This window comes from Dendrobates tinctorius, unplaced genomic scaffold, assembly GCF_039654945.1.
Source record: "Dendrobates tinctorius isolate UK_male_01 unplaced genomic scaffold, ASM3965494v1 ptg000258l, whole genome shotgun sequence".
Taxonomy (NCBI): Eukaryota; Metazoa; Chordata; class Amphibia; order Anura; family Dendrobatidae; genus Dendrobates; species Dendrobates tinctorius.
In genome coordinates this window covers 2,552,870-2,565,529 of record NW_027361925.1, presented here as the reverse complement: position 1 = coordinate 2,565,529, position 12,660 = coordinate 2,552,870, and the positions used below count along the sequence as shown (strand labels likewise).

At 43.9% G+C, this 12,660-nt stretch overlaps 1 protein-coding gene across 2 annotated transcripts in view; it reads right to left on the bottom strand.

Moving 5' to 3' along the window:
* Positions 1–12,660, bottom strand: part of NHSL2 (NHS like 2) — a 236,978-nt gene that overhangs the window by 72,895 nt on the left and 151,423 nt on the right. For both annotated transcript variants that reach the window (XM_073558774.1, XM_073558775.1), the window contains exons 3-4: positions 5,130–5,281; positions 937–1,132 (exon numbers count right to left, since the gene is read on the bottom strand). In XM_073558774.1, the coding sequence (XP_073414875.1) occupies positions 937–1,132; positions 5,130–5,281 (348 nt within the window). The remainder of the gene's footprint in view (positions 1–936; positions 1,133–5,129; positions 5,282–12,660) is intronic.

Sequence of the window (12,660 nt, the reverse complement as noted above, 5' to 3'; positions counted from 1 at the left end):
CTCCTCCATCAGTTGCCATTGGAGGAAGCGGATGGACAGGACTGGTCACATACTCCTCCACCAGCAGCCAATTGGAGGAGACTGATGGACAGGTCTGGTCACCTACTCCTCCACCAGCAGCCATAGGTAGGAAATGCTGATAGAAAGGTCTAGTAACCTGCTCCTCCACAAGTAGCCATCTTTTGGACACAACTGCAAGTCAATTTGTGAGGAAAATTTCACTAACAAGAGAAAGTGAAAAATCTCTTCAATATTGACTTCAGTCAAAACCATATAACTATAAATGTGTGGTGAGGTCTAATGATGTGATTGTAGAGAGAAAGAATGTAAATTTTAAGTAATAGACCTGTGGTGGTTATTGACCTGAGTCTCCAAGAACTGTTAGTCTGCCTAGTCATCTACCTATAAGTACGCAGAAGGTAAGATGCCACCATAGGGTCCCTGCCAAAATTGTGAATACAGGTACTGTCAGAAGAACATTCTTGTATTTTGGGAGGTGCCTTACACCAGTCAGCAACTTGAATGTTCTACTAACAGTTGTCAAATTCCCAGTACAATTCTGAAGGTAAGGCAAGCTGATGGTGGCCTATTGGATACTGCATTCTATTCTTTGTCTTAATTGATGATTTTGAACAATTTCAATATTGCTGATACAATCTCACAACCCAAGCAAACACTTCCCAAAAGATCCTGGGCATTCCAGGAGATTTTGGTCTTTGGGCGGGGGTCTTTCCTGAGCCAGAGTTAAATATCCTGATTTTGATCTCTAGAATGTAAGTATGTATGTTAGCTTTGTGTAAGTATATTTCAACACACTGTATCACATCGATGGACAAGACAATAGCTTGTATGTGACAAAAAAAATTGTTTAACAGAATTGACAGGAAAACTGTAAAGAGATCAATTTTAAATCACTGTAAGATTTTCATAACATACCAGATACATTAATGGGCACAATATTAGTCTGGATGGAGTTGGACTGATGCCACCGTCTCTCTTCTGGGATAGGAAATGGGAATGCTTTAATCCAGGCCACCTGCTTATCCGGAGTTGTAGGTAGACTCAGACAAGTCTCCCGAGGTCTTACTCCTACAGAGGTCGTTTCATCTTCACTTACTCTTCTGTTGGTTGGCTGTTGATATAACACATGAAGTCTTTAAAACAAGGGCAAAATGTATTAGATTTTATGTCAACATCGCTATCTCACTTAGTATAGTATGCGGTGTTATTATTTAGCCTTCTTAGTCGCTGGCATGCTTAACGCACTAGTCATCATTGCCCCCTGCTATAATGTAATTTAGGGGAACCAATAAGTTGCCACAGTAGCCAGGGATCTTCAATAGGTAACTATGGTAGCAGGGGGTCTTCAATAGGTAGCCATGGAAGTCGGGAGCCTTCAATAGGTAACCATGGCAGCCAGGTGCCTCCAATAGTTAACTATGGCAGCCGGGGGCCTTCAATAGGTAACCATGGAAGTTGGGGGCCTTCAGTCACCAATGCAGCTGTGAACCTTCAGTAGGTCACTGCCATGTTTGTCCATCTATGAAGCCCAGCCTGGGCCTGGGCTTCATAGGTGAATGTCAATTTACCTATGTACACCAATATTGTACTATTGCAGCATATAAAACAAGCGATCAAATGATTATACGTACAAGTTCCATATGAGAATTAAAAAAATAAAGCAAATGTTAATTAAAAAATGTTGAAAAAAAAGTGAAAGAAATAAAAAATATAAAAGTTTAACTCGCCTCTTTTTCTTCTCCTGATTCAAAAGTAAAGACATAAAAAAGTAAAACATATATAGCCTGTAAAAATCAGATCAAAATATCAAATTATTCAATTAATTAATCAAAACCGGAAACCTGATATAGATCAAAATGCCCAAAGTTAAGATTTTTGCTCACTGAATCTCCCTCAAAAAACTGTAGGCAACCTAAAATTGAAAAATAAAAACAGCTTACTCTATCATTAGAAAAATTAAAAAATATAAGAGTTTTAATGATTTTCTCAATTAAAAAATTAAGAAATAACAATAATAATTACAATTATTATTGCTATTCTTACTATTATTATTAAAAAAATATGGTATCACCGGGTCAGATAAGGTTTTATTTGTCAAAATATAAAATTAATTAACCAAAATGTCAAGAAAATCTAAATGGAAATATTGCAGCTTTTTGGTCACCGTAACTGTCAAGAAAAATCCAACAAAAAGTGGTAAAAACTGAGCCCAGTATTTATCCGAAAATCATATAAATAAAAAACAGCAACTCTGCATGCAAAACAGGACTCCTCATACATGGAAGGAAAAATAAAACTGTTTTGTGGTTCAGATGACAACTCAAACCAATTTTTTCAATTTTTCTTTTACAGAATTCTACATTTTTGTTTGCATAATAAATTACTAAATACCCTATACAGTTTTCATATTGCTGAAATTGTACTGAAGAATCATGTTGCCAGGTCTCATTTTACCTTCACAATGATCACCATAAAAAGAAAACCCAAAAACAGTTGAAGGATTGAGGGTTTTTTACCATTTCATCCTAATTGGCCAATTTTCCCCATTTTTTAGTGAGGTTTTTTTCCCCCATTTTTCAGTACATTATTAGTACCAGTGAAGAAGAGGAAGAAAAAAGGAGGGGGCCAAAAGGAATAAATAATGCTCTGTAGTTGCACCATATATAAGCACACAGCTACGACTATAAAAAGATAAATGGGTACATTTCACTGTTTATCTGGGGGATTTTTGTCCTGTATTATTTTTTTTACCATATTATTATTGTTTTTTGTCTGAAATATTTTGCAGAGATTTTGGGATGGATTAATGAAGAATGGCATTTTACATGAAAGATCACCGCTGGAAACTTGGCTTCACTGACAGCTGAGCTCCTGCCGCAACAGCCAGGGCTGGGGCCAGGGTCGAGGTCAGGGTCAGGGTCGGGGCCAGCAATCAATAGTGATCACAGTATTTTGAAGGTTTTGAGACGGAAGAGACTGTATCTCATCATATTGTCACCCCCACAATGCGATCACAGAGAGCCAATGGTTGTCAAGGCAAGCAGAGGTCACACAATGCCCCTTGGGTCTACATGGCATGATGGACTGTTATGCATTGCCGGGTACTAGCCCTTCTTTGTAGATAGGCCTAAGTATTGTAGGGTATTAGACAAGCAAACAAATTATAAAATGTTCACGTCCCATAGGGAGACTAAGTAAAAAAGTAATAAAAATAGTTAAGGAAACATTATTTAAAACGCACAAAATAAAGATAAAAATTACGAAAAAAAGTTTCACCAATAAATTTTTTTTTATGTAAATCTAAATGAAAAAGTTCACATAATTGGCATCGCTGTGTCTGTAACGAGCCGAACTATAAAACTCGCACTGTATAACCCCAACAGTGAACACAGAAAAAAAGACACGGCAAGAAAAGGTTTTTTCTTACAAAATGATTTTGTGCAATTGTAGCAAAAATGACAAGACCCCACATACTGTATGTGTGGCATTACTGTAATCTGCACTGACCTAAAATGTCTAATCACTTTTACCACCTGAACTGCATAAAAAGAATACAAAGAAAAACAATTCCTGAATTATTATCTTCCTGCCTCTCAATAATTGAAATAAAAAGCGATCAAAAAACTTTATGTGCCGCAAAATGGCACCAATAAAAACAACTCCCTCAAAAAACAAACCCTCACATGACTCTGTAGGTTCCTTTTTCATATTCTCACTGTGAGAAAGAAATATTTGAAGCAAAAACAACATTTTAGTACAAAAAAAAATAAAATTTTTCATTTTTATGGCCCAATGGGTTCAATCTGCTCCTCACACCACAAGATGAATCCTTGAAGGATCTACTTTCCTAATGTGGTCAATGTCTTGGGGTTTCTGCTGTTTTGGCAATTCCCCCAAATATGCGCCCTGAAAGTCAAATAGTGCTCCCTCCCCTCTGAGCCCTTGGGTGCGGCACAGACTGTGGGGCAGTGGGTGTCAATTACATGTAGGGTGTAGGACTACTTAGGAGAAATGGCTCCACAGTTTGAGGCTCCATTCTCTGCTATTACACTTGGGGAAATGAAAAGTTCAAAGGCATTGCAAAAGTGAAGTCCTCCCTAAAAAATTTTTTTTTTTAAATTTCTTTGAGAAAATGATAAATTCTTGCTACATTTTTAAACCTTCTAACAATGTGAAAAAAATCTAGAAAACGTCATTAACATGAATAGTAAATGTTATTTAGTACCTGGTTTTTGTGCAATTGTTTTATGATTATCTGTTTTAAAGGCATAAAAATTCAAAGATGGAAAATTGCAATTTTTTTTAAAATTATCACCAAATTTCCGATATTTTCATAAATACCGTAAAAATAACATTCACTGGCCTAAATTTACCACAAACAAAAAGTACAATGTGTCACAAAAAATAATCTCAGAATCACTGGTAAATATAGAAGCATTCCAGAGTGATAATCACATAAAGTGACCCTGGTCAACACTGAAAAAATTGGCCTAGCAGGAAGGTGAAAACAGGCTTCGGGGGTGAAGAACTGAAAATATGAGAAACATATAACTCGTCATAGGTTACGTAAGTTCAGAACAAATGAAATACTTAAAGAGAATCTTTATCACACTTTAACAACCTAATCTGACAGGAAGATAATGTGGAGACTGAGACCCTAATTCTGGCAATGTGTCACTTACTGGGCTGCCTGCTGTAGGATTGATAAAATCACAGATTTATCAGCAGGAGATTATCACTAGAGGACTAGTAAACTTGCTGCATGTAGTCTACCATATTCATGAGCTCTGTGTAATGCCACTCCCACCACTGATTAGCAGCTTTCTGCCTATGCAAAGTCTACACAGAAAGCTGCCAATCAGTGATGTGGGTTGAGTTATACAGAGTTCAGCATTCAGAGCTCTGCTAGATCTCCAGAAGATAAAACAATGATTTTATCAAAACTAAAGAAAGCACCCAAGTAAGTGACACATCGCTGGTATCAGTGTCCCTGCCCCTAAATGATGCTGCTCTCAGATAGGGAAGCAAACACCTGCTTTGCTCCCTTTAATACTGCTTTACTTGATCGCACAGCCAGTAGCCTATATTGGGACTATTTGGCTACTTACCAGGTAGACAAATTCCAGACGTCTGGGTGTACTTCTAGTGGGAGTGTCTGGCGGAAGTGTTGTAGATTGTGACAGAGCAGAGTAGCGAAACGTCTGACTGGTAACCTTAGTATCTACATAACGGTCTTCAAATTCTTCTGCAAAACAGTCCCCTGTAAATGAAGAGAAGTGATAGGTGAGTGCATTCCTAATACAGTCTGGTTACTTAGGTCACTCTCGTTGTTAGATGCCTTTTCAGTGAGCCGCTACTGCCCTCTGGAGTAGTAGGCATAGGATTAATCACCAGTATTGTACGCCGGTGCTGACACCTCTGTATAATATTGTGACTTTCTGCTTCGGTATTTAATCCTAGAATCTGTAAAAATTGTCTTTTATTTTGGTAAGGGGGGAAAGCCATTGGGTAATCTGTAACAATAGGAAGAACCAGTATGACTGAGATCCTCGGCCCAGAGGAGGTTCTTCGGCTAGACTCCAGGCTGTACTGATCCACTGTAATGTGCACCATCTTGAGTACTGTGCTGGGACTGTTCTACGTCTTATCTGCCTGTTTTATAGCTCAATAAACTTGGCCACACTGTTTTCCTCTCCCCCTGCGTTGTCTGAGTAGCGTTACGACCACGTTAAAGGGAGAGCGGGCATTCGGCGGGACGATCCCTGGTCCATGCGGTTTCATCTAGCGGATCTGGGTGCCTTCCGACCCCCCCGTGTCTCCACATTATGGTGGCAACAGTGGGATCCTACTCAACCGAGGGAGCTGCAGGGGAAAGGGGTTCTCACACACCGTCCAGTGCTCCACAACCAGGAAGGCATACAGACTCAGCAGACCATTGATGAGGCATGCACAGCAGGTTTTGGACGCTACAATGTCCAACCCCACCAACTCGGCCTTGGAAAGAAGACCAGAGTGGATATAAGCGGAATGTAAGTCCGCAAGGACAGGGTCCTCTCTCCTCTGTACCAGTCTGTCATTGTAAATTTGTTTACTGTTAACGATATCTATAACTTTGTATGTAATGATATCTATAACTTTGCATGTAACAATATCTATAACTTTGTATGTAACGATATCTATAACTTTGTATGTAATCCCCTTCTCATGTACAGCACCATGGAATTAATGGTGCTATATAAATAAATAATAATAAATGAGTTTGAACCAAATCAATTATCACAGGAATTAAATAAAAAAAGTGAACATAAATTCCCTTAATAACAGTTTTTAATAATCATGTTAAAAACACCTTCCCAGTGAAAAACGGGCCAATACCCAAAATATGAGAAAATAACGACCAGAAAAAATCTAGGCATACCCTACAATAAGCCTAACTGTCAGCCTACCTTGCTGTGGAGGATGGCACCCTAAAAGAAACTATTTTTTGGCGCCCCAAAATAGGTGAAAGAAATGACTGAGCATTCAGCCCTTATAATTAAACATCCTCTATGGTATGCCTAAATCATTAGATAAATAAGAAGAACATCCTCATCAGAAGAAGACAATATGGACAAGCTCTATGATCCAATTAATCCAATTCACTTATCATGTATAGAATGCACCCTAAGAAAAACCATCCTCAACAAATGCTTCAACAGTCAACATACTGAACAAGCTTTGATGCCCAGCCACATATAGTCCAGTTAATGCATAGTATTGATGGAAGTCACTTATCATGTGTAGGATACGCTACACGTTTTGTGGTTCAATAAACATTGCCACACTGTTTTACCCTTACCCCGTGTTGTCTGAGTAGCGTTATGCCCACGTTAAAGGGAGAGCGGACGTTCGGCGGGACGATACCTGGTCCATGCGGTTTCGGCTAGCGGACCTGGGTGCCTTCCGACTCCCCGTGTCTCCACACACCTGTTAAAGGATCTGGACTTAAATAGGTAACCGAAGGAAGGGGACACAGCATGGGATTTGGGTGAAGCAGGCTGGCCGGAGTGGTCAGGTCACTTGATCATCACCAGGAGGCCAGACAAGGTATAAAACCAGACTACAGAAGATTAGTCAATAAATGGGCCAAGGTCAAAATAGGAAAAGAACAGACAAAACAGGAGCTGAGATGCAGAAGCAAAACAGGAAGAATCAATTTATCTGACAACTCCCAGCAGTAAGCTGGGGTGCTGTCCAATTGGTCAAAGCAGGGAGCAGAGTACTCCTGATATCACACACCAATACTGCCAGACTGGTGCCAACATCTCCCCCACTAACAGCATCTGATAACAGAAGCAGATATCACAAGAGCAGGTCTCAGAAGAGATGTGACAACTGGAGGAGGAAACATATTTCTTGGCTTCATGTTTATAATCGTGTAATGCATGAGATGACTCTTTATCCCTCCTTATAGACAGATACTTAGCTACTTAACCATCAGCTATTCTCTCTATGTGACCCTTTATGACTTATCTTCTCCTCTTGTCTCAGTTTGGTACTCTGTATCGTTGAGACTTCTGTGAGGAACATGCACAACAGAGGCATGCCTTTCTGTTGTCTGCAAATCTGTTTCCCCAAAAGCGGCACTCTCCTTGTTGTCCTCTCTTACAGGTTACACTGGCATCCTTGCCCTGTATCTATACCTTGGTGCCATAGATGTAATTGTAAAATCTATGATGCCATCTCATAGTTCGCATAGTGAACACTGAAGCATGGAATCATCGTGACTTGAAGGGAACAAAAGCTAGCACTCTAAAATCATGTGCACATATTCAGTATTTGGTTTGTATTTTACATCAGCAACTGTAGCCAAAACCAGGAGTGGGTGATAATACAGAAGTGGTGACGTGTTTCTATTATACTTATTCTCTGACTGTTCCACTCCTGATTTTGGCTACAAATACAGATTGTGATAAAACACTCCAGGATCGGCTTTGCTGGGGTCAAAGGTCACGTGCGTTCAGCATGAAACTCAGGCGCAGAGCTGGGATTCGGGTGAAACTGACCCTGCGTCAGGTTTATTAACGGTGAAAGCAATGCAAAAAAGGAAATAAAACATAAAACAAATCCTTGCCTGTCCGGCACTAACTAAACAATGGACAACCTAACTACCCACTGGCGGGCTTCTCCCGTCCAGCCAAACCACAGTTGCAGTGGGCACTGCTTCCACTCACGTGTGTCTCTCACACAGACAAGCTCTCTGTGTTCCCAGGCTGAGACACTCACACAACCACCTGGCATCCTTTTATATCCACCTCCCATTATTCATTAGCAAGCAGGTGTGATACTGACCAGACTAGGCCACATAGGAAAGGAATCTGGGTGAGATATACCTGCCCTCATCCAATATTCCCACACGATTCTCACATATCCCCCCCCTCTGCTCAGACCACTCCGGTCGAGCAATGACACCCGCCAAACAGTGCACTCGGGACAGGGCATCTGCATTTCCCATCTGTACGCCTGGGCGGTGCTCCACCGTAAAAGTGTAGGCCTGCAGGGCAAGGAACCACCGGGTCACCCGGCTATTCCGTTCCTTGTTCATGTGCATCCACTTGAGAGGGGCATGGTCAGTGATCAGCCTGAACTTTCGGCCCACCAGGTAATATTTGAGGGCCTCTAGAGCCCACTTAATGGCGAGGCACTCTTTTTCTACGACTGCATACCTTTGCTCGTGTTTATTCAGCTTCCTGCTGAGATAGAGGACTGGGTGTTCCACTCCGTCCCTCACTTGTGAGAGTACGGCCCCGATACCGGTATCAGAGGCATCTGTTTTACCACAAACTCGCTGCAGAAGTCCGGAGTCACCAGTACAGGCTGAGAGCAAAGTGTCCGTTTTAGGCTATGGAAGGCTTCTTCAGCCGCTAAACTCCATTTAATCATGACGGAGTCTTTCCCTTTTGTAAGATCCGTCAGGGGGGTAGCGATGGCTGCAAAATTGGGTATGAACCGGCGATAATAGCCGGCGATCCCCAGGAAGGCTTGTACCTGCTTCTTGTTGACAGGTTGCGGCCAGTCCTGAACTGCCTGAATCTTATCAACCTGGGGTTTAACAACACCCCTCCCAATTACATACCCCAAATACCGGGCTTCTTCTAGCCCGATGTGACATTTCTTGGGGTTCGCGGTTAGACCTGCCTCCCACAGGTCGTCAATCACAGCTTGTACTTTCTGGAGATGAGTCTCCCAGTCCAAGCTGTAAATGACAATGTCGTCCAAATAGGCCGAAGCGTACCGCCTATGTGGCCTCAGGACTCGATCCATCAGTCTCTGGAAGGTCGCCGGTGCTCCGTGCAGTCCAAACGGCATATACACATACTGAAATAGACCTTCTGGGGTAGCAAATGCCGTCTTTTCTCTGGCAGCCTCCGCCAGAGGGATCTGCCAATACCCCTTTGTTAGGTCTAGGGTCGTAATATACCGGGCTTTTCCTAACCGATCTATTAACTCGTCGACCCGGGGCATAGGGTAGGCATCAAATTTTGAGACCGCATTCAGTTTCCTGAAGTCATTGCAGAACCGGATGGTGCCGTCCGGTTTAGGAATTAGCACAATCGGGCTGGACCAAGCACTGTGCGATTCCTCAATGACACCAAACTCTAACATTGCCTTCACTTCTCGGGAAACGGCTTCACGGCACGCTTCCGGGATTCGGTAGGGCTTTACGTGAACTGTGACACCAGGTTCCGTTACAATGTCATATTTCATTAGCGTAGTCTGCCCGGGTTTTTCTGAGAAAAACTTTTGGTTGTAAAGTAGAAACTGCCTGACCTCAGTCTTTTGCCGCTCCGAGAGAGTCTCTGCAACCTGTACCTCCGGTACTTTATGTGAGCAGACGGGACGGGCCAGCTCCGCTGACAAGGCAGACCGATCTTTCCAGGGTTTTATCAGATTTACATGATAAATCTGTTCAGGTTTCCGTTTACCTGCCTGGTATACTTTGTAGTTTACTTCACCAACTCTTTCCTTAATCTCAAAGGGGCCCTGCCACTTTGCCAGGAACTTACTGTCCACCGTGGGGACCAGGATCAACACCCTATCTCCGGGTGCAAACGTACGGATCTTGGCGCCCCTATCATAGATTCTTTTTTGGGCTCCTTGAGCCTGTATCATGTGTTCTTTGACGATAGGCATAACAGCCGCAATACGGTCCTGCATTTGTGTGACGTGATCTATCACTGTTTTAAACGGTGTGACCTGACCCTCCCAGGTTTCTTTTGCAACGTCTAACAGTCCGCGAGGACGTCGGGCGTACAATAACTCGAAAGGCGAGAATCCCGTGGAAGTCTGGGGTACTTCCCTGATGGCAAAAAGCAAATACGGAAGTAAATAGTCGCAGTTCTTCCCATCCTTGTCTATCACCTTTCTCAGCATCTGCTTCAGAGTTTTATTGAACCGTTCGACCAACCCGTCTGTTTGAGGGTGATACACGGATGTGCGTAACGGTTCGATTTGTAACAATCGGCAGAGCTCCTTCATTACCCTGGACATAAAGGGGGTCCCCTGGTCGGTGAGTATCTGTTTTGGTATACCAACCCGACTAAACACATGCACCAGTTCCTTGGCAATCGTCTTGGTGGCCGTGTTACGCAAAGGGATGGCCTCCGGGTAACGAGTGGCATAGTCCAAGATGACCAGGATATGTTGGTGTCCACGTGCAGACCGTGGAAGGGGCCCAACTAAATCCATCCCAATCCTCTTAAACGGGACTTCAATAATAGGTAGGGGTACCAAAGGGCTACAGAACCGGGGCTTAGGTGCAGAGGCTTGGCAGTCAGGACAAGACTCACAATATACACGAATATCGTGATGCATGCCTGGCCAAACAAAACAGTGTAATATCCTTTCGGTGGTTTTCTGGACTCCCAGGTGACCTCCCATCACATGTCCGTGGGCCAGGTCCAGCACCTGCCGCCGGTAGGGTTTTGGCACGACTAATAGTTGCACCGTATCTTCCCCCTTTTTCTCTATCTGATAGAGTAAATCATTCTCCAGAACCATGTAAGGATATGCCAGCCTAGAGCCAGGTTCTACGGGTACCCCATTTATCACTTTTACATTTGTCCTAGCCTGAGAAAGGGTAGGATCTTTTATTTGCTCGCTTTGGAAGTCATCTTTCTGAACTTCTAAATCCGGCAAACGGGGAGGTGGACGGCTGTCGGCCTCCTCCTCTTCCCCGGTCTCCTCCGTATCACCCGCCATGACTGAAAACGGGAACTGCAGGTCATTTCCCGCAGACTCTTCCCCCGAGTCTTCCGGGGAGACATCTTACAGGGGTTCGAGACCCCCACGCGCCCTGGGAGAAGAATCATGTACACTATTACCCGAGGGCATCAACTGATTCTCCTACAATTGCCAGAAGTGGGGAAAATTCCGGCCCAGGATAACATCATGCAATAACGCCGGGACGAGTCCCACTTTATGTTGCACAGACCCATAGGAAGTAGTAATGCATATGACCGTGATGAGGTACGAACAGGTGTCTCCATGCACACACGTTACAGAAAATTTGTCTGATGGTCCAGTCGGGGCTGACACCAGACTGGCCTTAACCAGAGTCACCACACTTCCCGAGTCTAACAATGCCACCACATTTTTGCCATCAACAGTTAAATCACACAAGTGTTTTTCCTCATCCTTTTGACCGGCATTCACACTCACTACCCGTGCAACCATAGACATGCGGTTTTTAGAGTCTGTGACGTCGCACTGCATGGGTTCAGTAGTGACCAGACAGTTCGCAGCAATATGTCCCATCTCTTGGCAGCGGAAACACCTAACGGGCCCCTTGCTTAGACCATAGTTCGTTACTCTCGGCCTCGCAGTGCGGGCAGTCCCGTTTTCCTCCCCCACTGTCTTAGGGATTTTTCCATCTCCCCTACTCCCTGGAACAGTCTTACTGGTTCCACGTGGAGATGATGAAGAACGAGGTGGGGTAGCGTCGTCTCGGAGTCCTTCCGCCACGGAGTAACGTTCAACCAGATCCACCAGTTGATCTGCCGTCGTAGGATTTCCATGGCTTACCCACTTCCTCAGGGCTGGCGGTAGAGCTCTCAGGTACTTGTCCATGACGACTCTCTGGATTACCTCTGGCGCTGTCAACACCTCGGGTTGTAGCCACTTCTTCGTCACATGGATCAGGTCGAACATCTGTGACCGCGGTGGTTTATCCGGCTGATAAGTCCATTGATGCACTCTCTGTGCACGGACAGCGGTCGTCACTCCCAGCCGGGCCAAGATCTCGGCTTTCAATTTGTCAAAGTCCTGCGCAGCTTCAGGTTCCAAGTCATAATACGCCTTTTGGGCCTCACCGGAAAGAAACGGGGCAATCAGGCCGGCCCATCGTGCCTTCGGCCATTTTTCTCGCACCGCCGTCCGTTCAAACGTGGTCAGGTATGCCTCGACGTCATCTTCGGTCGTCATCTTCTGCCAGTACCGACTCACGTGAATCACTCTCGACTCTGCTTCCAGGTTACCATCAGGTAAGCTTGGCAGGCGCTGCGCCACCTGCTGGAGAAGCGAACGATCGGTAGCTGTCATGTCCACCAACTCCTTCAGCTGGGCCATCATCACCCGATTAGCTTCTTGCTGGACGGCGGT